Source organism: Nomascus leucogenys, chromosome 7b (assembly GCF_006542625.1).
Source record: "Nomascus leucogenys isolate Asia chromosome 7b, Asia_NLE_v1, whole genome shotgun sequence".
In the NCBI taxonomy this organism is placed as follows: domain Eukaryota; kingdom Metazoa; phylum Chordata; class Mammalia; order Primates; family Hylobatidae; genus Nomascus; species Nomascus leucogenys.
The window spans coordinates 41,927,635-41,952,528 of record NC_044387.1 but is presented as its reverse complement, the minus strand read 5'-3'; the positions used below and the strand labels follow the sequence as shown (position 1 = coordinate 41,952,528).

The 24,894-nt window shown below is 38.6% G+C and overlaps 2 protein-coding genes across 2 annotated transcripts in view; both read right to left on the bottom strand.

Annotated features, from left to right (window-relative positions):
- Positions 1-22,930, bottom strand: part of ITGA1 (integrin subunit alpha 1) — a 170,855-nt gene extending 147,925 nt beyond the window's left edge. The window contains exon 1 of the mRNA XM_003276516.4: positions 22,413-22,930. Within this exon, the coding sequence (XP_003276564.2) occupies positions 22,413-22,473 (61 nt within the window). The 5' untranslated portion in view covers positions 22,474-22,930. The remainder of the gene's footprint in view (positions 1-22,412) is intronic.
- On the bottom strand, positions 8,268-10,926 carry PELO (pelota mRNA surveillance and ribosome rescue factor). The gene is made up of 2 exons (XM_030815761.1): positions 9,361-10,926; positions 8,268-9,071 (listed from the first exon to the last, which is right to left on the bottom strand). The coding sequence occupies exons 1-2, from the start codon at positions 10,084-10,086 to the stop codon at positions 8,640-8,642; spliced, it is 1,158 nt and encodes a 385-aa protein (XP_030671621.1). The 5' UTR covers positions 10,087-10,926; the 3' UTR covers positions 8,268-8,639.
- Positions 22,931-24,894: the final 1,964 nt, after the last annotated feature.

Sequence of the window (24,894 nt, the reverse complement as noted above, 5' to 3'; positions counted from 1 at the left end):
GCTGCCACCAACCAGCCACCAGTTAATCCTGGACATTCTTTCTTCCAGGGATGGCTGTGGAAAGGGACAGAATGTCTCAAACTCCTCTGTCACCATCCCCGTCTTTGCTGTCCTAAAAACGAAAGAAGCTAAGCTTCCTTTTCTGGTTTTACCGGTCAGTGCTTAGTCATGTAAGAAACGCAGAGGAGACAACAAAAACATGGATACTATTACACAAAGGTTCCACAATCTTTCAGGGTCCTTTCAGTCACGGTCCCTGGTCAGTATTTGATTTTCATTTTCTTATGAGGGTAGAAGGTAATGGAATCTCTTTCTCCATGATGTCTCCTCTCAGGTTTGTTGACTCCACAGTAAATATTTAACATTTAGAGAGATCAGGGATTACAGAGACCACTCCGTAGAAGAAAAATATTACCAAAGTAAAGTTGAGGCCAGGTGCAGTGGCTCACGCCTGTAATCCCACTTGGGGAGGACAAGATGGGCAGATAACTTGAGGTCAGGAGTTTGAGACCAACCTGGCCAACATGGTGAAACCCTGTCTCTACTAAAAATATGACAACTAGCTGGGTGTGGTGGCACGCACCTGTATTCCCCAGCTACTGGGGAGGGTGACGCACGAGAATTGCTTGAACCCAGGAGGCAGAGGTGCAGTGAGCCAAGATAAGGCCACTGCACTCCAGCCTGGGGGATAGAGCAAGACTCTTGTCTCTGGAAAAAAAAATAAAAGTAAAGTTGAGAGGCCTTAAAAGAGGAATGCTCTCAGGTCCCTGCACCTGATCTCTCTAGAAACTAATGGAAGATCAGTGTGGGCTTCTGGAACTTGCCAGTTTAAACTCTGGGAATACCTCCTCGCTAAAGCCAGGCTGAGTTAGGAGCCCTCTGAGCTCCCACGTTCCTGTGCCAGATTGCACTGCTATTACTACTGCTTTACCATTTGTTCCCCATTGTAGACTGTTTTTTTTTGCAAGGAAGAGACTGTGATCTTTCTTTACCTCTGATCACTGGAGGCTGCTAGAGTCCCTGTCACATAGTAGGTACTTAGTACATGATTTTCAGAATAATGAAATGGTTCTCAGAAGAAGAAAGGCAGGAAGAGTTCCCTATAGGGAAATATAAATACTCCTCCAAGGAATGAACAAGACTTCAAAACTGAGTTTGAGTCTCAGCAATGCTGCTCAGAGAAAAACTGCCTTGCCACAAGATGATAATTTGATAAATAAGGAGGGTTTAAGGCATTTTTGAATCTTGCATTGTTCCTTGTTCCTCTACCCCAAATGACTCAGTATGAATAGGTGACAAAAAATAGGTGACATTGGAATCAGATATATCAAACAGGAATGTGGACCTTGTGAAAAACTACTTTTGTGTTTGAGCAAGTTACCAACCCTTTCTGGGCTGGTTTAAATCTGTAACATGAAGTAACTAGGTCCGATGATATATAAAGTTCCTTACAGCTTTAACCTCTTATGATTCTAAGTGATTCAGAGCCACGTACTGAAATGTATTTTAAGCTTCCTCTTCAAACTCATCAAACAAAAAAAAAAAAAAGAAAGAAAAAGAAAAAAAGAATTATACCATAGTCAACAACACACTTGGGGAGGAAAAATAAACTATAAATTATGTTCATCAGATCAAATGAGGTGAAACACAAGATTAAAGTGTTTTCTATCCACAGAGCAATTTTTCACAATGGTGTCAAACAAAAATTTCTAGTCAATGTTTACAGTAGGACTTGACGAAAAATTCCAGACATAAAACTTCTGGAACGTAGACTTGAACTCACGAGGACCTCCTATCTCTGAATAAATGGTACAACTGAAATCTATTGGGATTTTTTTCCTTAACAAAAATTCATCCTTCAACAATTGTTTGAGTTTTATTACTGAGACTATTAAGGCATAGTAAAACTCTGGTTATCTGGAACAGTCATTCTAGGTATGACAGCTAAAGATTTTTTAAAGTACCACTATTTTTGGATGAAAATCATTGTAAGGCAATACATTTATTTGACTTCTTTAACAGAATACACTGAATGTAATTTAATCTTTTCCTCAGTGTGAATACCAGGTACTGGTATTGTCCTCAGTAACATCCTCAAGCCCCAGTGAAATACTCTATAATACTCTAGGCTTTTTTTCTTTTGACAGTGTTTCAGGATCCACTCCCACTATCAGCTGCCACTTTTAACTGCTGTCAATTCTGTCAGCTTGGCCACTTGTGGTCATCTCCTGCTGATATCTAATTTCTAGATTAAAGGCAGGGAAAACTGTCTTAATTCATCCTTGCATACCCAGGGGTAGCATAGTTCTAGCTACTTAAGGTGAGTCATTTAAAAAAAGTTTGTTGAAATAGTGCATGACTTAATTGTAGGTTTAAAATTAAACAACAAAAAAAGCTTGCTGAAACTAGGTATGAAATAACAATAAATGGATGCTGGGTAATGCTTGAGGGGATTGCTTTAACACATAGATTTGCCACATTTTCTCTGCTCTTTCTAATTCTCCACTATGATCCAGGTAGATTAGAGGACCATAGAATTGAGTTCCTGATTTTTCATGAGAGATGACAAAATAATAGAACAAAAACATAAAAAATGATTGCATAAACTTTGGCTGATTATATAAAATTTAGTGTCATCAAATAATTTATTTTTATTTTTAGATACATGTTTGCCTGCTCCAAACTGAAAGCTGAGAAGAACTGGCATTCTTAGTTTTTTTAGGGTGATAGCTGAGGGAGTACCTCATCACACCCACTAGCTATGTTATTTTGGATAAATTATTTAATCTTCTTTAATTTCATTTTTTTTGCATCAGAAAATAGTAATGACAAAACCCTTCTAACAGCGTTCTTGAAAGACTAATGCATTTTAAAGCACTTACCATAAGACCTGACACTTAATAAGCACACAGTTACTTTTGTTGTAATAGGTTGTCCATTCCTGGAGTGGGGACAGTAGTACCAACCCTGAGCAAAGCCAGGCAATATGACGGCCAAAACATTTTGCTCTTGTATTTGCTACTTGGCAAATACTGCTCTTGCCTCAGTATTGGGTGTTTTGAAAACAAATGTGGCACCCAAATAGAAATAAGCTTTAAATTCCTTAAATCTCTGACATTATAGAAAACAGGCACTTCCATTGAACTAACATTCTAAAGAATGGGGTTTTAATGTAGGCAATTTTAGGAAATAAAGAAAGGAAATTTAAAAGAAGACTGATATCCAAGTCTCCACAATTTATCATAAATGTTATCATCCTTAGCAACGGAAATCGGAAAATTTAAGACCTTCCCATATCAATGCCAATTATTATAGAGTTAAAATATTCATTGTAAAAAGCAAACACTGCAGCCTCAAATTTGTATGCAACTATAATACTACACACAAAGGTATTTGTCCTTACAGAAACTCATTCGTTTCTCAATTTAAATGAAAACATTCATAATATTCCAATTTATTAATCAGTGTTACTTATCTCAACACAATAACATGTTACTGAAAATAGAGATATTAAATACTGCAAAAGTTATTTTACAGATTCTTGGAAATTTAGAAATAATACTGTAACGTGGATGAGAATACAGATGGTGATATATATCACACACTTCCTAAAAAGGACTAATTCTTACTATATAAAGAAAAACAACGAATGAGACTTTATCATCTCCACTGAAGAAGGTATCTCCATTAACAAATACCTTCTCCCAATGTTTTTGAATGGTATTTTTAACCTAAATAAATATCTCTTTACTGAACTTGGTCAATTTTTTTATTTCTAAGTGAAGTTTACTACTTGATGACCATATTTAGTAACTCCTGATTGTTCTCCTTGTTAAATCCAAGACTACTATTACAGGTTTTATTTTCTAACAGCTTCATTAGCTGCATTTTTGACTTCTAAATCTTTTCCTAAAAAGGCATAATTGATTCACAAAAATATTATAATTGCACCCTATATCTTTTATAAATCATGTTGGCTTTGTATAACACTTTGACACTAAATATCTCAATCAATTCAATTCATGAGAGATACATATAATACATTAGGAAAATCTTGAAGAGCACTTTTCTAAAATACTAAATCTCTTAGAGTATATAAACTGAATCACACCACAAAGTTTAAATATGCTGAGATCCATTGGAAGAAAATTATTTTACTGAGCATTTTACCAACTTTATTGGAATTAATAGTTCTTTTTTAAGTTGCTCTTCAGCTTTTCACTTTAGTTGTGCTTCACTGCTGGAGAATTCATTTACTTAAACATGATATACCAGAAAAATTGTGCGCTGGTCAAAATCAATTTTTGAAACAAATTATTTTCAAATCATTAAGAAAGATGTAAATAAAACTGCAAAATTGATGCCACAGTTCAGACTCTTGTGGTTCAGGGTATAAAATGGGAAGTGTATCTCTGATTTGTCTGGTGAGACAAATCAGAGATACTATGTTATGATGGGGAGCACAAGGCTATGGGGTCCACTAGCAGTAACTTGTTGGCCTGAATGAGATATAGCTTGCTAATTCCTGCACTATGGGAATACTGAAAAAATCTTTTAGTAAATTTAACCACCACTGCATAAAACATTTTTTTTAATTACCATTTTTAAAGTTACATTTTGTGTCATCATCTCTCCCACCACTCAAGAAATCTGAGATTTACCTTTGGATTCTACTTTTTTCTATAACTCTAAACAACAATCTGCAGTCATGTCCTTTTGATCCCATCTCTTAATATTTCCTGTTGACTTCTGTTCATTCCTATTGCAAGGAACATTATCGCTGCCTTTGATAAGGCCATTATCATTTTTCTCTAGTATCTTCCTAATATGCATTTTTTTTAACCAGTCTTCCTGCCTCCAGTCTTGCCTCCTCCAATCGATCCTTGATGCTGCCAAAGAGTGATATTTGTGAAATGCAGTTTAGCATGCTGCTTAAACTTTGTAATTGTTTCTCCTAATGGTCAAACCCAAACTCCTCCTTGTGGCACGGAGGTTCTTAGGTGATTAGCAAACTTCCCCTCCCCATCTTCCCACTTAATTTCTCCATATTTCTTCTTCCCATTTTAGGTAAACTTACTGGTCCTTCCTCTATAAAGTTTCTCCTAAAAGTCACCCCTTTCAGCACTGTGTCCTTTTACACACTTTGTACAAGTTACTTCTAACAGTGATTTGTTTTTTTTTTTGTTTTTTTTGTTTTTTGTTTTTTTTTGAGACGGAGTCTCGCTCTGTCGCCCAGGCTGGAGTGCAGTGGCGCAATCTCGGCTCACTGCAAGCTCCGCCTCCCGGGTTCACGCCATTCTCCTGCCTCAGCCTCTCTGAGTAGCTGGGACTACAGGCGCCCGCCACCACGCCCGGCTAATTTTTTTTTTTGTATTTTTAGTAGAGACGGGGTTTCACCGTGGTCTCGATCTCCTGACCTCGTGATCCGCCCGCCTCGGCCTCCCAAAGTGCTGGGATTACAAGCGTGAGCCACCGCGCCCGGCGATTTGTTTACATGTTTGTCTTCCCCACATCTAGCCCAGTGACTGGTTCAAAAAAGGCACTAAAAAAATGGATAAAATTAACTATATTACTCTTAATGATTAGTGTAATATAAATATATATATCCCATATCTAAGTTCCGGCTCTAAGCAAAAGGGTTCATCTCTCAAGCCCTTAGAATCACTTTAGAAACTCTTCAACTTCTAATTCAACATATTCTGAAACTAAACACAAATAGCCAGTCTTAACTTGCTTGGAAAACCACATGAGTTAAATGTACTATAACCCTTTCCCAAATAAGAGCTGCTATTATGAGGCATTAATGTACAGACCTTTTCATATGTACACTTGGTTGTTTAGGAACAAATATAATTCCAGTTCCAGAGTATATGAATTACAGAATTAGTAACTTCTGTTAAAGATAATTGGAGGTTAAGAGAATTAGTCAGGGAAACTGAAAAAGGAAACTAAAGTTAGAGACAGAAACTAAGTAAAGATAAGAAAAATGGGCTTTACAAAGCTACTCTAGTGGCATCTGGGAGGAGAAAGATCCAATTTGTTTCTAAGAGGGTAATGAAAGTGAAATCCAAGATCAATAATCTCGTCATAAAATTAACAAGGAATTTAACATACAAATGGGGGACCAGGAGTAGCTGTCATTTGATATGTATCGTATCTATAGCAAAATGAAATAATGTGCAAGCTTCTCATTTATTGAGTTTAGTGGCATAGCAAATCTTTGTTTGCAAGCACATGATAGGAAATGGAAATTTACAGTACATTAGAGAAGGTACATTGGAGTTATCGATAGTTTTTATCACATATCCAATACTTAATGAGTAGCAGTTGGAATTAGACTACTGTATATGCTTTCCAGAGACAATTATGTCTTCTAGGAAAGTCAAAAATAATTATTTGAATTTTTAATTTGCTCCTATCATCATTTTGACATTTTCACCTATGATCTAGTAAGAATTGTATTCTTGATAACAGAACATCTAATTTCTTAAAAATGAGTTAAATTTTATTTAATTAATTCATAGACATAAAAACAGAAATTTATAGAGGTTTTATAGATAGTTGAGTATGGCCAGTTAACTATTTTGAAAGACCTTAATACTCAAATCTTTTTCCTGACTGGGGACCCCTGCCAGAGATTTACCAGCACAGGAAGAATAACCTATTGCCTTTGTTTATCAGATTTTATTATGCACAGGAATCATCTAGAGATGTTGGTACAGGTAGCATCTGTCTCAGTAGTTCTATAAAAGATCCCTGAATTCTAGTTTCCAACAAGCTCTCAGGGATGCTGCTGGTCTACGGACCATACTTTGGAATATCAAGGCCTGAATCAGTGGCTCTTTGCCTTCATGCCTATTGGAATCATCTGGGTAGCTTTAAAAAAAACATTTCTAGGGATAAAACGTTATTTAATTAGTCTGGGCTGCAACCTGGACACTGAGGGTTTTAAGAGCTCTCAAGGTGAGGTGAACAGGTAGCTAAATTTAAGAACCTATGGCCTAACACGTATTGGTTATATTTATTAGGCCTCATTTCAGTACTGCATAGATTATGAGAGTAAAAATGTCCAAAAATCTCCAAATCCTTACTGAAAATATAATTATCAATCAGGTTTCAACTTTAAGAGTCTCAGTGGCTTCATTTCTATATTCTTATTATTTAGTAACATATTTGAATAGTAATTTAAAGATGCCCATGGAATTATAATGAAATGACAATCTCAATTACTTTTAAATTAGGAGGTAGATGTATAAAAATATAAATATGTGAGTTTTAAAGTATAGGGAAGTGTCAGCTAGGAAGTTTACAAGAAATCCCCAAGTCTGTCACACCAGGAGGATGGCCCACAGACACAGGAAAGACAGGCAAAAGTTTAGTTAGTATCACTACTTGAAATAGGCGTCACTGATCCCAGCAGTTAAAAACCAAATCATCACTGTTAGATCGTTCCTAATTATTTTGCTAAATTGAGGTTTGCAAAAGGTCAAGAAGCAATTCCATTACTGAGGCTCCTTCCTTAACTTTTAGAAATGTGCACCAAAAATAATAAAAATAATATTTTAAACTCAGAGGTATTTGCACGATTCCATAATTATAGTAAAGAGTAATGGAGTTTAAGTCAATGATAGTAAAGAGTATTGGAGTTTAAGTCAACTGCCACATACTAGTCATGTGACTTAAACTTTAGAACAGGCTTCTTCACAACTAAAATAGTCCAACAAAAATGTGCAAACCCAAATTAATCCCACATACAAATATAAAACAGAATTAAGTATAACTTTGACAAGCAAAAAAATAAATAAATAATATAGCACGTTTTGACGCAAAGAACTAAAGTCCAGATTGGGAATGACTTCCAGCTTTGCCACTAATTAGCCACATAACAAGCAAATCACACACTTTAATCTCATTTTAAAAATAAAGATGCCTCAAGGAGATTATTTTGACAATCCCTAGCAGATCAAAGCTCTAAAAATCTAAAAATAACTGATTAAGTTACCCTCTAAATCAAATATGACTAATGCTAACAACAACAAACCAAAACCAAGAATTTCCTTTTAACATGATTGGTTTAACAAGCCTTTGAAGAAAAATATTTAAAACTTGTCTTCAAGTCTACTAATTGTACGGCAATCATTTAAAATATTAAAACTATTTAAATCTAAAAAAAATGTAGTGTGTGGAGGTGGGGAGAAAAGGGATCATTAAATGCAATGCAAGAACACCATGCAGAATTAAAATAAAGAAATAACGTAAATTGAGGATAAGATAGCAAAAGCTTTTTCTAAGGAAAACTGTTTCAAAGCATGCAGTGTGAAATTTTACAATCCATCCCAAACAATATACTGTATAGGCATCGTCATTAAATACACATTTTCTGTTTCCAAGTACTACAGATAACTCATAATTCCTATAAAAAATTACACAATAAAGATGGTAGTACGTGGAGATTATTTCCTTTATTGTTTAAATACATGTCTTGCCAATCACAAAATATCTAGTGTAGCCAAACACATAAGAAATCCCTGTATGAATCAAAAAGTGCCATTCTTGCAGCTTTCTGTCACAAGGATGCTGAGAAATGTACTGTAACAGTTTAGGAAACACAAGATTGTCTCAATTTTAAGTTTCAATCATTAATCCTCTTCAGAACTGGAATCATCCTCTTGGTCAGAGAGTTCGGGAACAGGGAAGCGGAGAATGGCAGCTACCCCAGTCAACTGGCTGAGCTGTTCCCCAGAAACGTGAAGACTAGAGAATATCCTAACGGTGCCTGCATTCTCTTTCACACTGTCCACCAGCCTCACATACCGGCTCCGTGTGGCTACATCCTGATGCCTGAAGAGCTCATCGCTGATAAGCAATGTGTCAATTGCCATGGCTTCATTGGCCTTCTCCACCTGCTTGAGTCCATAGAAAGCTCGATCCGGTTCATGTTGTAACATTTTATAGAAGTCATCCAAGGCTTTGACTTCCCCAGCAGCTTTAGTGTCTGAAAGGCGGCTAGCTACAGTAGGGTCACAAAGGGCCTCTTTCAGGGAGTACTTGTGTCCGGAGGAGGCATGTACCTAGAATAACAATTACAAAAGTTAGGCAAAAGAATCTCTTGGAACACCCGTTAATCAGCCCACAAAGGCTTAAAGCCAAAAGCGCTAATAAGGCTTCATAATGTTTCAGCAAAGTTTACTCCATAAATTTGCTAGACATTTAACATTCTCTTTTTATTTCATTATCTCATGAAAATCCCAGCTAAGTAAAGAACTTCTCCTCTTATTTTTCCCTGTTCTAAAACTTTAGGAGTAGTTTATACCAATCCCTCTGCCCATTCTTAACTATCCCTGGGTAAGATTGTTTTACCTGAAGAAATTTGGACCGGTTTTCCAGGAGCAGTTTGTTGTCGGTCTTCACTGCTTGTTGAAACATGTAGTCGCAGAACTGCTCCCTCACAAATCCTGGGCTGGCCACCAGGATGCACTTTACAACATCAAAGTGTATGTGGCGCTGGATAGCCTGGACCACCTGTTCATAGAACCGCTCCAAGGCCCGGTCATGCTGAGAGCAATTGCCTTTCCTTTTCCTAGGGATGTTCACCTCCACCTTGGCCCGAGTGAGGGTCATGCTGGGAGTGACTAAGCAGATATGGGCAAGGCCTTCCTGCATGACCACGGCCGCCACATCAGCGCTCCAGGCTGGGTCACAGGCCTGCTCGATGCGCTCCAGTACCACACTATCCCACTGCTTCTTGGCCAGGGTGAACTGGCGGTTGGGCTCCAGCTCGATGGTGTGGTAAGCCCCCATCTTGACATACTCATTCTCTTGGATGTTGGTCCCCTTAACCCGCAGCTGGCAGGCTTGAGAGTCGAAGTCGATGGCCTCCACGCAGAGAGTGAGGGTAGTGCGGACCCGATTGCTGCCCACGCTGCCTGTGGAGGACTCTGTCTGTACCTTGCGGATGGTGGAGGCGCGCAGGCTGTCGCCCACCTGCACGAGGTTGTAAGTGTGCCACATGTCCTCAGGCTCCTCGGGGACCAGGGTCACCTGGCCCGCATTGTCCTTCTCGATGTTCTTCCTCACGAGCTTCATGGCCAAGGAAAGGGCTCACTGACAGAACCAGAGGAACCAAGGAGGTCCTCACCTCCGCCCCGGGAGAGGGGATGGGAATGCAGGCCAGGAAAGGGGCGGGGCCCGGTTTCTATGGACACTTGCCTGGCGGGAAGGAAATACTCTTGCTTCGACTCATGCAGCCTAGGGGAGCACTTCCTCTATCCTTTCCTCTCTCAGTCTCCCGGCGCGCTGCGTGTAACAGGCTCGGGGAACACAGCAGCAAAAACCTTCCCCTCCGCGGTTCCCGCTGGCAGCACGCAGCAGCGGGCTGACGAAATGAAGGCGCATGCGCAGCCCGCGCCCGCGACCCGACGCACGTCTCCCGTCCCCACAGGAGAGGCGGGGCCGCAGTTCGCGCGTGCGCAGGCGCACTAAGCTGTGAGGCGCCGCGGACAAACGAACTCCCTCAAGAAGGTGCACAGAGTGGTAGCGAGTCCTTTATTTTAATGCCAGACTTCAACTTCCTAAGTTTTCTCTTCCATCCCTGTCTGTGAAGAATCCGGGGAGTGTGTGAGTGCAAATATTAGTTTTACCTGCCTGCGGTTGCCACTCTGCAACGCTTCCCTCTTGGTAAATCCAATTTCAAAACTTAGCAGTAAAAGTAGCTCTCAGAAGTGCAGATTTGGCCCCAACGGCCCAAACTATGCTCGTTTTTGCTCTTGCCTTATCCGCACTCGGACGCTACAAGCTTGTTGGAGCTGGTATTTAGAAGCGGTTTCTGAGAACTACTGGTCACGTTCCGTCTGGGCTCCCAGCAACGTGTCCAGCTGTTCTCTGCGCCTAGTTACCGTGTCTGCACGATCTGATTAACCCAGATGTTAAAGCGCTGGTCCCAAGAGAGAAGAAACTATGTGTGGAATTTACCCCTGGGTGGACCTCTCAGTTGCTTGACCTGATGTCCTGGGAATCCTAGGCTCCAAAGTTGGCAGCCTCAGCTTTCCGCAGCCCAGTAGCCTGTGAAATGTTTAGGTTGGGGGTTGGGTCGCAACAGCTTAGGGCCAGATCTTCACTGCCAAAGCTAAGCTAAAAGCCAAGGCTATGGGAAGTGGGGAAAAAACTATTAACTATGACTGACCCTGATTGAATAGCTACATAATGTAAAGAAAATCCTTAAGTTACTTAGCATTATTTTTTAGGAAGTGGAAATGGAAAAGTGGGATTGCCTCTTTAAAAGACCGATGAATAGAAAAAACAAAAGAATCTAAAAGTTTTTTGAGAGCTTAGATGGAGTGGAGCGCAGAGGAGTCCTGCACACATAGCTTCTCACTGTCTTTTCTGTCTTACTCTGTGTGGATTGGAAAGGCGAACTAACCAGCCTGAACAGATGAAACAGGGATGAAAGGAAGGAATCTGAGTTTGGCATAGTCATGTGAAAGGAAAATAAATCTCGGATCCCCAAACTCATTAAGCCAAAGGGAAAAGTTAAGCTGGGAACTGGGTCACGCAAAACTGCCTTGCCTCTTAGTTTTTAAATGAGATGGCTACCAGATGAGAAGCTACACACCTCGCTCATATTTTGCCCACAAGGAAATTGTCAGTGAGCACCAAGATCTTTACCCTAAAGTGTTTCTATTAAAATTTACCATGGCAATGTAAATGGATAGCTTCTGTTTTCAGGTGCAGTCACCCCTCTGCCCACCTGACTCAAATGCATATCTGATTGTTCCCCTGCCCCATTTGTCTATGTTATCTTACATAAAAATGCAGATTCAGATTCACTAAGCCAGACAGAGGCATGAATGACTATTTTCCCCCTGCTACCCTCTCACATGAAAACTGTATTTCTCAGTATCACACTCTTTCCCCTTTAAATTTGGAGCCCTCAAAATCATCTTCCGAGAAAGGCATAGACCTGTCTTCCCCGCGCGCGTCCTTAATTTTGGCAAATAAACGTCCTAAAGTGATTGAGACTTGTCTCAACATTTTTCTCAACTGATAGGCTTCACAATTTAAACTTGTGTTAATTATCTTCCTAAGAGATTATCAGGGGACGGAAAGGTCCCCTCCAAGGGGAAAGTCCAAATAAGAACCACTACTTATTAATATTTGTGGCCTCTTTTGTTTCTCGCTCTCTATGTCTCCCCTTACTTCCTCCTTCTTCCCACCTTCCTATCATACTGAGTACCCTCAAGAAGTTCCTAATTCACATTGCCTTCTTCCAATTCCAAGAGAACCCAGCAACTTTTCACTAAGCAAAGAACTGATCACACTCAAGTGTGAAGGTGATTTGCCTATCCAAAGGACACTGTATTTTTAAAAAAGTGTCTTGTTAACTTAAAATTCCTAATTGGTAGGGTGAAAGTGTGCTTGTGTGTGTATGTGTGAAAGAGAGAGAGAGAGAGGCCGGGCGTGGTGGCTCACGCTTGTAATCCCAGCACTTTGGGAGGCCGAGGCGGGCGGATCACGAGGTCAGGAGATCGAGACCACGGTGAAACCCCGTCTCTACTAAAAAATACAAAAAATTAGCCGGGCGTGGTGGCGGGCGCCTGTAGTCCCAGCTACTCGGAGAGGCTGAGGCAGGAGAATGGCGTGAACCCGGGAGGCGGAGCTTGCAGTGAGCCGAGATCGCGCCACTGCACTCCAGCCTGGGCGACAGAGCGAGACTCCGTCTCAAAAAAAAAAAAAAAAAAAAAAAAAAAAGAGAGAGAGAGAGAGAATGAGAAGATAATTTTGAACTGGGGCTTTGAAGTGCTCCTTGATCATCTTGATCATCTTTCTAAGTACAATTTATCTTTCCCATAGTCTGCCAAAGATTAAAAGCCACAGAATCACAGTGTATGCACACAGTGGGATCTTAACAAAAGGTTTTTATTGAAGAGCTATCACATATTGAATGTTTATCAAGTTCTTTCCTATGCTCTAATTCTCCCCTGTAAGGTAAATATTTGTTATCCTAATGTTATAGAAGAAAATCAACTATGGGGAAGTTAAGAAATGTTTTCAAGATCACATGACCAGCATTGAAATTCAGGCCTGCTTAACCCCATACCCTCTCTTTCTACTACTACCATCCTATATTATGAATGTTTGTAATCATCTCCGTCACTGCAAATTATGTGCCGTTATCCACTGTCACTTCCCCTCAACTGTCACCTTTACCAGTTAAACAAAAACTCACAGCTTGGGAAACAACCTAGAGGATTTGAAAGGCACTAGTCCCTTTCCTGCTCTTTTATCACCTCTTAAAATTATTCTACTTTTCTCTTCTACATAGTGTTTTTTTCCTTCTGTCCAGCCTAGGTCATCATTATACTCTTAGAGGAAGATCTAATGTTCTACTTTAGAAAAATATACATATATTTATCTCTACATTAGAAACCTGTGAAAAACCCTTATTGACTCTTAAATCCATGGTTAAAAAAAATTTTTTTTAAAGTTATGAGGCAAGCCACTTTGGGCCATTTTAAAAAATATCAATGTGCTTCCATAATTCAGCATACTATAAAATCTTTCATAGAATTACTGTTTTATGTGAAACATCTGCAGTAGTTGGGAACTTTTTTTTTCTTAGTAATTTAAGTCTGTAGTTGACTATTAGACGTTTTCACCCAGATTTTGTTTATGACTTAGTATTTCTAGACCAATCGTTATATTTTTATTTTGATTCATTTTGGATTCCCATTCCCTATGAATTAACGTCTACAATCCCTCTCTACAATCCCAATTTGCACTGGCCTTACAAATTTACTTCCCACTTTTCCCCTCAGGGCACCCTATATTCCACCTTGAAAGTAACCTTTGTTCCCTACATATGCTAGGAACTTTCTCGTTTGCTACCTTAACTCATACTAACTTCTCTGTTTAAAATGTCGCTTCCTTTCATCCCTGCTTCCATTAGTGCTGCCTATCTTCAAAGTCCAGCTTAAATGTTATCTCAAACTTGAAACCATGTAAACTTGAAACCATGTTAATTTAAACATGTATCTTTTTTGTTGAACTCTGGAAGGATTCATCTTTATACTCCTTCTTTGTCCTTTTAAAGGTCCTCTGCACATAGTAGGCACTCATATATTAATGATAAGCTAGGTGAGTCAAATGTAAAGTATGTCAGCTATTTTAACATTATTACAGACATTTCCAGACATTTCTTAAGGCACTTATATTTTTATTGACTGTATTTCACGTAATAATGGTAGTTTAGAAACTGCTGTAGTTATATATTTATTTTTATTTTTTTCCAAATAAGCAAAATATTGAGAAAAATACCAGGGCTTTTAGCTCTTTTGCTTTAAATACTAATTTTATACTTATTTATTGGCTGTTTAAAATAGAAATCTTTATATCAGTAACTTTATATCAGTATAAATCTTTATATCAGTAATTTTAATTATATCTATTTTTCCTACAATGTCTTATTTGTATTAATCTCTCCAGAAGGGGAAAAAAAGTATTGTTACCTCCAAAAGTTTTTAATTTGTTGCTCTTGAGACACTTCCAGTGTCTCAAGAAGAGAACTGGGCTAAAAGTCAAGCATCCTGGATTGTAGCTCTTACTCTTCAATTGTTTTTACTGTAACTTTTGGCAGTACTCAGTCTCTTTGGAACCCAATTTATTTTACTGAAGAATTGAGGGAATTGAATTCAATAATTAAATTTCTAACTAAAAATTATGCTGCAGTAATATTTTTTAAATGTTTAAACAACACCTATAATCTCATCCTAACATATTTGTTTTCAATTTTGCATGCTATCTTTCAAGTCTGATTTTTCTAAGACCCATTTCAGAGGTGAAAGACTGATTCAAAGTTTCTTGCTTGTGGACCAAGAATTGGCAGACCTCAAATATGGTCTTTCCTGGATGGATTCTACCAACTTGAAATAAGTCCCAGACCGCAATAAAGCTAACTATTTTTCATTCTAAATTATAAATAAGATTATTTGTCCTGCTCTCTCATTTGACCATCCTTATGAGGTCCTAGTAATATTATGATACTTGATATTAATAAATTATAGTTATTCAAGTAATATCAAGTGTAGATACTTGATATTATAAAAATGCCTGGCTTGAAGCTAGAAAACTGGATCAGACAAAACAAGGGACAAGAGCTCATTTTAACATGATCATGATTATTCAGCCTTGGAAAAATAACTGGTTTGGTAGAGTTGACTGATGGATAATCTTTGGGGTACATTTATTTATGTTATTTATGTTATTCAGCTCTACTGAATGATATGGTTCATGGGCCTCATTGGTGAGTTGAATTACTATCTTTCCTCTTATAATAATATAAAAGAAATGGTTTGTCTGACATAAAATGGAATTATGGGCTCCTGAAAGATGGAAATCTTGTTTTAATACCCTCTGCTTAGCATGTGACCCTTAAACAGTCGGGGCTGTATAAATTTTCTTGTTTTCATCTTGTATTTTATTTTGGAAGGCTTACTTTCCTGCAACACAAACCTAATCTTTTTGTTATTCCGTATAAAGCACTTTGGGAACCTCTCCCACCATTGCTTCTTTCCATGTCTTCTACCTCTTCCACCAGTAAAGGCAGAGACTTACTACCTTTTATTTGTCTTTGTGCTCCTGGAACACAGCATAACAAGTGGCACATACTCATATTTTTAGTATGCAAAAATTAATGGTTATTAATTTTTCTTTAATTCGGAGTTTTTAACTTATCTGTAACTGACATTCTAAAATTAGGAAGTCACATTCTGTTTTATAATGTTACTAAAAACTTAAAAAGAAGGTTACTCTTAAGGTAAGTTTGTATAAGGCTATTTCAGTATTTGAGATAGCCATTCTTAGGTAAGAAAATGGTAATTTAAAATACGTCTTCCCCAGGAAAAGTTCTTAAAATGTTTTAGAATAACACATAATGGCAATTAGTTTTATCATACATGGTTTGGAAAGTGAACTTTACAAAATAAGAAGCCAGAGCTCCAATTATGAATATCTAGTGATAAACGCAATTGTTTATTTAGACAGAATGTGCAAACCTCAGATTATGCAAAGGTTCCCATGTGACCTCCACCAGCAAAGCTAAGTGGATGACTGGGAGGATTAGTTAGCTAATATAGACAAAAGGGTAAAAGGGAAAATGGTTTTTTTTGTTTGTTTGTTTTATTTGTTTGTTTTAAGGAACTTGTACTCGCTCACTATCTAAATTTCTCATGATGGAAAATGCTTACTTGCAGTTGTCACAAAATAATACAAAACCTCCTACCAAATAAAATCCTATCAACAGAAGTAAGTGTGTGTGTGTGTGTGTGTGTGTGTGTGTCTGTGTGTGTATTTCTGTTTGCATGTATTCTTATACAGCATAAGATCATTTCACCAAAAATATTATAAGTAAAATGTGTTACACAGATATTTTTAAGGATTGGCCAGTACCCATGTATTTCTAGACTTTAGTATTTGGTAAAATAAAAGTCTAATTAATAAAATAATTTTGAAAGTACATTTAATTTGTAGTAAGGATATATGATTTATAACAAAATATATAAACCATCTTAACTATTGATGTTTTAAAGTGATTTAGGTGCTATATTTAAATGTAAGAATTTGCATTTATTTTAGGAGATCTCATATAATTCATACAAAAAGAGTATGTGTATCCACTCCTTTGCATATTTGAATTACAATGATTTTTCAGTTCAGATCTCTTACTTATCTTGTTAATAGGGATCTCCTGTTTGGATAAAACTGATTTTTTTTAACACACAAAGTGAATTCTTAACACCAACCAGCATATGCATTTTAATTTCCTTCTAAAACTTATTGACTTTTTTATCTTCCTTTTAAATCATGGGAAAGTTTTGATTAAAATTAGTCTCCTTCCTATATACACAACCCTGGAGCTTACCACCAACATGACAAAAAGTTAAGAGTTTGCCAAAGCTAAAGTCATTAATCCTGTGCAACTGGAGCATTATTTGATTACTTTATTGTCACCTTTCTCCTGAAGCTCTCTTCTAAAGATGGAGCATTTGGAGGGAGCTCTGTTTTTGGGATCTGGTAAGGCTGTTGGTGCCAGAGGAGCAGTTATCCCCTAAATCAGATATAAACTTGGCACTTGAAGAAAACTAAGAGGAACAATGTTATATCTCTGTATCTACATGGGGTTCACATACTAGCCTCTTCGAAATCTTATGACACAATTTTTAAGTGTCCAAAGAAATAGAAAATTACCATGTAGCTACACTGTATATTATTGATTGTAATTTTCAGATGCACATTTTCCTAATTTCGACATCTCTGAAACTAGGAACTATCTAACAATCTAGCAATTATAATTGGATTGGGAGTGGCTTGTCTTTTTTAGTGGTACATAAAATAGTGGTGCATCTTTCAATTGATGATGTCTTCCATTCCATTATTTATAAATTTGGGTAGACAGAAATATTTCAGGCAGAGGTATAATAAAATCAGGCAGAGGTATATAATAAAGGGACAATCTGATCCCTTAAGTAGTTTCTGAGTTTGTCAATAGTCAATTCTTTTGTGATTCATTCAATTAAAAAGTGCCTATTATTTCTAGGTATTATGGTTAAAGATCCTACCCTCACAGAGCATACAGCAAGCTGGAAAGACAGGCAATTAGATAGTTAATTATAATACCATGGTGCATTATATAATAGAAGCAAAGGTGCTGGGATACACATGTCCTAAGGTAGGGTCCAATCTACTTCAGGGTGTCTCTTGGAAATGATGTTTTTTCAGGGATTGAGATCAGTAGCAGTGGGAGTAACTACTTATGCTAAGTCCCCAAGGAGACTTTAGAGTAGCTGGCATAATAAAGGAGCTGAAAGAAGCTCAATAATCTTGAAGATAGAAATATATGCCGTCATTTGCATCTCTTGATACTCTACTGTACTTGCTTTGAGGGCGAATACAATTCTCCAGTCACAGACTGCTCTGAATAGGCAATCTACTCTGACTTTAGCACTGTGGCAACAGTTTCAAAATATCTTTCATCTCAGTTTCTTAACATGAATTTGAGTACACTATTTTGTATTTCACACAACAGAAGAGTAGTGTAGGTAAAGAATAGCATTTTAGTCCCCAACTTTTCTAAATATATTTTAAACATGAGCTACTTTATTCTACTAAAATATGTTAAGAGGTGTGGAAATTCAGCAAGTTCTAAATCTAGTGGGAAGTTTATTGGGTTGGAAGTGGAGGAACACGTTAGAGGAGCATCTATCTACTGAAGTCAGAACATCAGTGATAAGCTGTGGCCCAAGAGCTCATGCTTCAAAATAGCTGGATAAGTGTTATGACAGGAGGGAAGAGAAATAGTTAAACTAGTATAGCATATATATATGTCTCATGGTTACTTTCATTGCCTGTTTACTAAACAAACAAAAATCCCGTGAATTCATTGCTGCCTTTACAAACATCACAATGAGTAAGACAATTTTCACCATCTTCAGCAATTCCTGACAATACATTGTCTGCCATTGGGAGTCATTCTTCGTTTTAAAAAGGTGGCTGACTTTCTCCCCATATTCAGCCATCTCCCATCTCCTCACTGGATTTCATTTTGAATAGGAAATGTTGCCTGCGAAAAAAGTCACAAAAGAAGACCTCTGCTAGGCCAACCAAAATGTTTCCAGGGAAGAGAGACATATAGTTTAATTAGGGGTAATTCTATATTTATATTCCTAATAACGAGAAATAGTAGTCTTACTTGAGTTACACTTAATGCTGTACACCTAAAAATCATGGAAAGAAAAGACTGACTTGTATCATTAATTAGGTCTTTATCCAACTCTTTTAGACAATTATGTTTGGATTTCACATTTAGAGGAGTGAGCAAGAGAGAATGAACTTATCTTTAGGCAGCCTATATAGCATATTATTTTAGAGCATTTAATTTGAGGTCAGAGATATGAATTGAGTAGATTTGTCATTAGTTCTTCAACTTTGGACAAATGAAATTAACTTCTTAATACTGTATTTTGATTTCTTCATCTCTAAAATATTGGTAATAGTCAAAAAGTTTTAATTTTTTATCTTCATTTTTTCAAAGCTAATTAACTGAAGCTGAGGGAGTGAAAAAAGAACAAAGAAATCTGTGACTGCTTGTGATCAATTAGTAAATTTAATTTTTTAGATTAAAATGAAATAATACATGCAAAGCCCTTGGCACAGTGCCTTGCACATAATACATTTCGGGGTTAAGTTGTACTAGTTATTCTGTTATTGATTGTCTTGCCCTTTGTCCTCTGGAAGGGTGGATCTTGCCATTTGGGTATGGCCAATGGGAAGGCTGAGCAAGACATCAGAGCAAGACATCTGCTGGGCTTCAATTTTATCACTAGCTGCATTCCTTTTTATGACCACAACTCCAGTCTAATGGCCACCCTCCCATAGCTAGAGTTCATAATCAAACTAACACTGCCACCTCCTCAGGCCTAGGAATGGTCATGGTTTTTCTTCTCACCTTGCTTCAGGTTCTTTTTTCCCCACGGTTGCTTGCGCTAGATGCTCCACCCTCTTTTCTTGTTCCTTTAAGGCCTCTCTAAACTGTCACTTTATGAAACTGTCTTCAGTTAAATCCTTTATATGTGGCATTAGTTTATGCTGAGACTTTGACATACATAAGATAACAATCCTTTGGACATAAGGAAGGACATCTTTTTGATGAATCATTTTAGTAAACGTTGTAAGGAGCTAATATAAGACATTCTAAATCAAATGGAAAGTTTACTGGGATGCTGGTGGCTTGTTGTTCTGATGTAAACCCGGCTTTGAAGGCTGTAGAGAGTTTATTTAGATGTCAGAGGGTGGTAAGATGGAAAGGTGGAGTTCTTTTCTCAATGCATAAAACAAGATCATATCTTCAGTGGCAAAATGAACATGAGGATTATGGAGAAAGCAAAGAAAAGTGATTGGCTATAATGGACAGTTTATGCTTATGGGTTGTGGTAGGCAGAATAATGGTCTCCCAAAGATATCCATGACCTAATGCCTGGAACCTGTGACTATGTTATCTTAGATGGTAAAAGGGACTTGGAAGATGTAATTAAATTAAAGATCTTGAGATGAGGAGATTATTCTGGTAGGCACATTGTAATTACAAGGATCCTTAGGAAGGTAGTAGGGTCAGAGTCTGAGAAGGAGATGTGATGATAAAGCAGAGTCATGGGGGAAAATCTGAAGATTCTACCCTGCTGGGTTGAAGATGGAGAAAGGGGCCACAGGCCAAGAATGCAGGTGGTGGCCGGAGGATGGTGAAAACAAGGAAACTGATTTTCCCCTAGAACCTCCAGAAGAAATGCAGCCCTAGTGACATCTTGATTCTAGCCCAGTGATACTTCGGACCTACAGAACTGTACAATAGTGAATTTATGTTGTTTTAAGCTGGTGATCTGTGGCAAGTTGTTACAACAGCAATAAGAAACTGACATAGGAGTAGTAGGAGATAGAGAGAGGGTGTTGGATTAGGGCAGTCAGTTGAGAATTTTGGATTTTATCTTAAAGGCAACAAAGAACCACCAAAGATTTTTTACTAAAAACAGATATAATGAAAATGATGTATTAGGAGGGTAGACTGGAAGTTGGGTTCAGATTGAAGACAGAAAGATAAGCTCTACAGTAGTGTTCATGGATAAGTATGGTGATGAGTCCCCAGGTTACAAATGGACTCTGAATTGATAAGAAGTTTCCAAATCTGAAAGAGATTACTAAAGAGCCTACAGAATATAATGACTGATGGGGAATCAGCAAAGGAAAGCAGTTCAATTTCAGATCCCTCGTGTTGCGAAATGGGCATAAATATAGCGCACACAAGGGTTCCAAATATTTTCTTTTAAGTCTCTTCCTGGATTCACCAATGTATATTTCACCAACATATATATGAAATTGTAACTTGTTAAACTTCTCTGTTACTTCAAGTTTCACTCTTGTCTTTTTAGAGGATACGCAAACCTCATTTCATCATTTCTACTCTAGAGACTGCTTATTTGGTAGAATGAAAAGGGTACAACTTGGATAGTAAACTACTGTATTCAGATTTTGCACAAAAACAAAATACAATCTAAAAAAATTTGAATTGGAGAAGAATCATAGGTCAAATATGTGTAAAGAGTAGTGGCAGTAGCTGGTAAACTAAACCACTCACTGGCTATAATGCTGTTCAGCAGTTACCACTGTTTGGATTATTGGACATTTCCTGAGTAGTGGGAAATGTTTGGATGAAAAGCCAGTAGCTCATTATTAACTCTCTTTACATCACCTCCCTTCTGAAAAAAGCTCTGCTTACTGATAATCAACTTCTAAATGATCTTCATAAAAGTTAACAATGCTTGGCCATCTAAGGCAGGTCTAAACTGGCTGGCTCTACCCTGATTTTAATGGTAAAAATACTAAATTAACTAGTACTAATAACCATGCCAGCAGTAAAAACACTGAACAATTGAATATCAATGATATGTTAAAGCCAGCTGTTAATTAACCCATTAATAAGGTGCTTTTCTTTCACACAGAGATTCTATCGATACACTTTCCCCCCACGTTCTTCCATTTTTCACCATTTCAACTTCCCCCCTCCCCAAGCAGTAACTGGTAAAAAAGATCTGACCATGAGTTCATTATTGGGAAAATCTTAGAAAATGCTATATTTCAACCTTTTTCTAAATTGGATACAACTTTGCATTTCCACTATGTTTTTAAGCCCCCTCCTTAAAAATACACATTTATGTACAAATAACAATACTATATTTTGCAACTTAAAAGTAGACTGCACTGTGATATTGACAGAGAAAATGTTCGCCATTCTTTTCTACGTTTCAAAATATCCCTCCTCTTGGGTGCTGACATAGAAACATCATTTTGGAACAAGTGGCAGTTTCGTCTTGCATCCCTGCCTTTTCTTGTTCTGCATGGGAAAAAAGCCTGAATAGTAGACAGTAAGAAAATTCAGTAATGTCCACTCTGGAACAACCCGAGGGTAGGAATTTTGCATATATATCAGGCGCCCTATAAGCATCACCCTCCCATCCCATGCCATACAAAAGGGTGGAGGGGAGGAAATATTCAGCAAAGTCCTAATATACAATGTGTATTGTAAAAACAACTTTAGTTTTAAAAGTGAATTCTACCTTGTAAGGTTTTCAGTGCTGCCTCACTCCTACTCCTAGGGTGAAGGACTTTGGAGAGACACTAAAACTAATTAACATCAAAACCAGAACGCGAAACTCCTGTCCGCCCCGTAGCCTGGCATGAGTACCTGGAGTGCCAGAAAGTGGATGGGCGCTCTCTCCTCCTATCTGGCCCGTGGCTCTGAGGACCTCCCTCCCCGCTCCAAGCCCCAAGCCCGCGAGCAGGAGATGCTCAGAGAAAAGCGAGTCGCTCACCAGTGAGGAGCCAGCAGCAGGCGACAGCGACCCCTGGGCGGGCGCGGGGCCGAGGGGCCATGGCCGGAGCGGCCTCAGCGCCGGGGGGGCCGCGCTGGTTCGCAGGGCAGGACCGGGCGCGGGAGCTGCGCGCTCTGGCTGGGCCACTTAGCCCGCTGCCGCGGTTCCTTCCCAGTCCTCTGCCCCAGTGGCAGCGGCGCCCAGGAGCGGGAGAGGAGTGATTTCCTGTGTTTTCGTCGAATGCCTCTAAATGCGCTCCACGCTTTTCACATCCCAGACGGATTGCCACATCGCCCGCCCCTTCGCGCTCTCGGTCTCTGAAATCTCACTGGCAGCTTCCCAGGCTCTGTCCGAGACATGGACAAATAAAGCCAGCTTCGCGGGTCCGTGTTTAGGCTAAAGTCCACGGGCTGTAGAAGCGAACCTTAAAGGGACATCTGCCTTTCATTGAGAGGGTGATCTCGTTCTCCGGGCCAAATCCCCTAAGGTGGTAGGAAGGCGGGTAAGGGCTGGACCTTCGGGAGGGTGTCGCCAGCCCAGTGGCTCCGCCTTCACACCCCTTACTTCTCCCGGCCTGGGCAGGGAGGGCGCTTTGACAGTGCCTGAGCGCCCTTAACGGGAGGCAGCTTTCCCGGGTCCATTGCGCAGAGGCATTAGGCCGTCTGTGAAAATGCGAGGATCTGGAATCCCCCTTTCCATCCCCTGCGGACACTTGAAATTCACCGTGAAGTCGTTTTGCACGAAAGGGGGAGTCGCCACCACCCCGACAGGCTCCACCGAGGGCTTTGCTTTCGCTTAAGGGCGGGGTGGGGGGGGGTGCTTCGTTTATGGTAATTCGTGGTCAAAGGGTGGTTGCAGATAAGCTTTTCTTTGAGATAACTATGATAAGGGGAGAAAAGGAGAAGCAAGACGGAGGAAAAACAGTAAGAAGGAGAGCGAGAAGGGACGAGAGGAAGAAAAGCAGCCTCCTTGGAAATGGAATGTGTGTGGGCTATTCTGTTTAAGTGAATTAGGATGTTTGTACGCTGGTAATTGAATCTAATAAAGAAGTCGGGGCACTACTTTATTTTTTTCTTGCTTGAAACTTTTACGAGTAAAAATGCATTAAGAGTCCAGAAGTGCTTAGGAACTTGCAATGCTTCCCTTTCCTGGTGAGTTGAACAACCTCGCTGAGTCAAAAGCCATATTCACGCTAGCTTCAACCAATGCTGGCTATTTTCAAAATAGCTGTGTCTTAGCGGTTTTGAGAGTTTCAAAGAACAGAAAGAATGAGTGGATTTGTGTTTAGAGGAATCTGAGGGAAACAGTTCAATTCAATTCACTTCAACTCAACAACTAATTGAGCATCTCTATCTAGCAGAACTAGGGCTAGGCAGGACAAGAGTGCCACCCAAAGGAGGGTTCGTTGAGCAGAACACAACACAGGTAGCACAGAACAGGTAACACGAGGGACAGGAAGGAAGAAGCCCACAGGGTTCACTGGATACACTGCCAGATAGAGGATCGCAGCAACTAAAAGCTGGAGAAGACAAAAGTTGAAGAAGTTTAAGGAGGGTCAAAAATGGGGTGGGCAGACTCAAGGAGGTTGAAGGCCATCAGATCTCAGTATGTTGACCCATTAGTCAAGAAATTCCTTTTCTATTATGTATCTGAACTGATTCACTATTTAGTAAATACATTAAAAATCTTGTTCTCCCCTGTTTTTAGTTTTTATGTCATTTCTCAGTTCTGTCTTCAAATTTACACAAATCAGTCTCTAGAAAAATTGGATTATGTTGGGTCACAGTTCAATCCCATTGGACTTTACTTAAGTTCCTTTGTTTGTGTTCAATGCTCTCATACCCTGCCAAGGAACTCATTTCCTGTGTACATCTCGTTTCCCTGTCGGTAGTATCAGTTATGTCTTATGCCTCTCAGTATGTGCTTTTGAACACAAAGCACTGTCTGTGCTTTGAACAGTAACCAATAGATATTGATTAATTCGTAGACATTTAAAAATCATAATAAGTACTTTCCCAATGATATTTCTCCAAATTGCTTAGTTTTCAAAAATATATAGTAGTGTGGCATTTTAGCAAATTGCAATGTATTTCATTAGAAAAAACAAAAAGAAATTGTAAAATATTGAAATAAAGTAGGGTTAACATATACTATGTTCAAGGTTACAGTTACTGGGAAATTTACCTTTCTTCTGGAGGCTAATACATAATTTCAATTTTAATTTTTTTATTTCCTCTAGGACTTACAAATTATTGGTGATAACCGTCACTAACAGTGATATTGTTACAATTAATTTTCACAAGTTACAAATTTTATGTTTACATATTTACGTATTTATGGATATTTTATATGTCTAGTCAATACAAATGTAGAGACTGAAGAGATAACTATTGTTGGAGAATTAATTTTAGAATCAGTGCTTATTTTCTGAACTTCAATAAACCCAAATACAAATGTCAAGCCAGTTATTTTCTTAACCAAT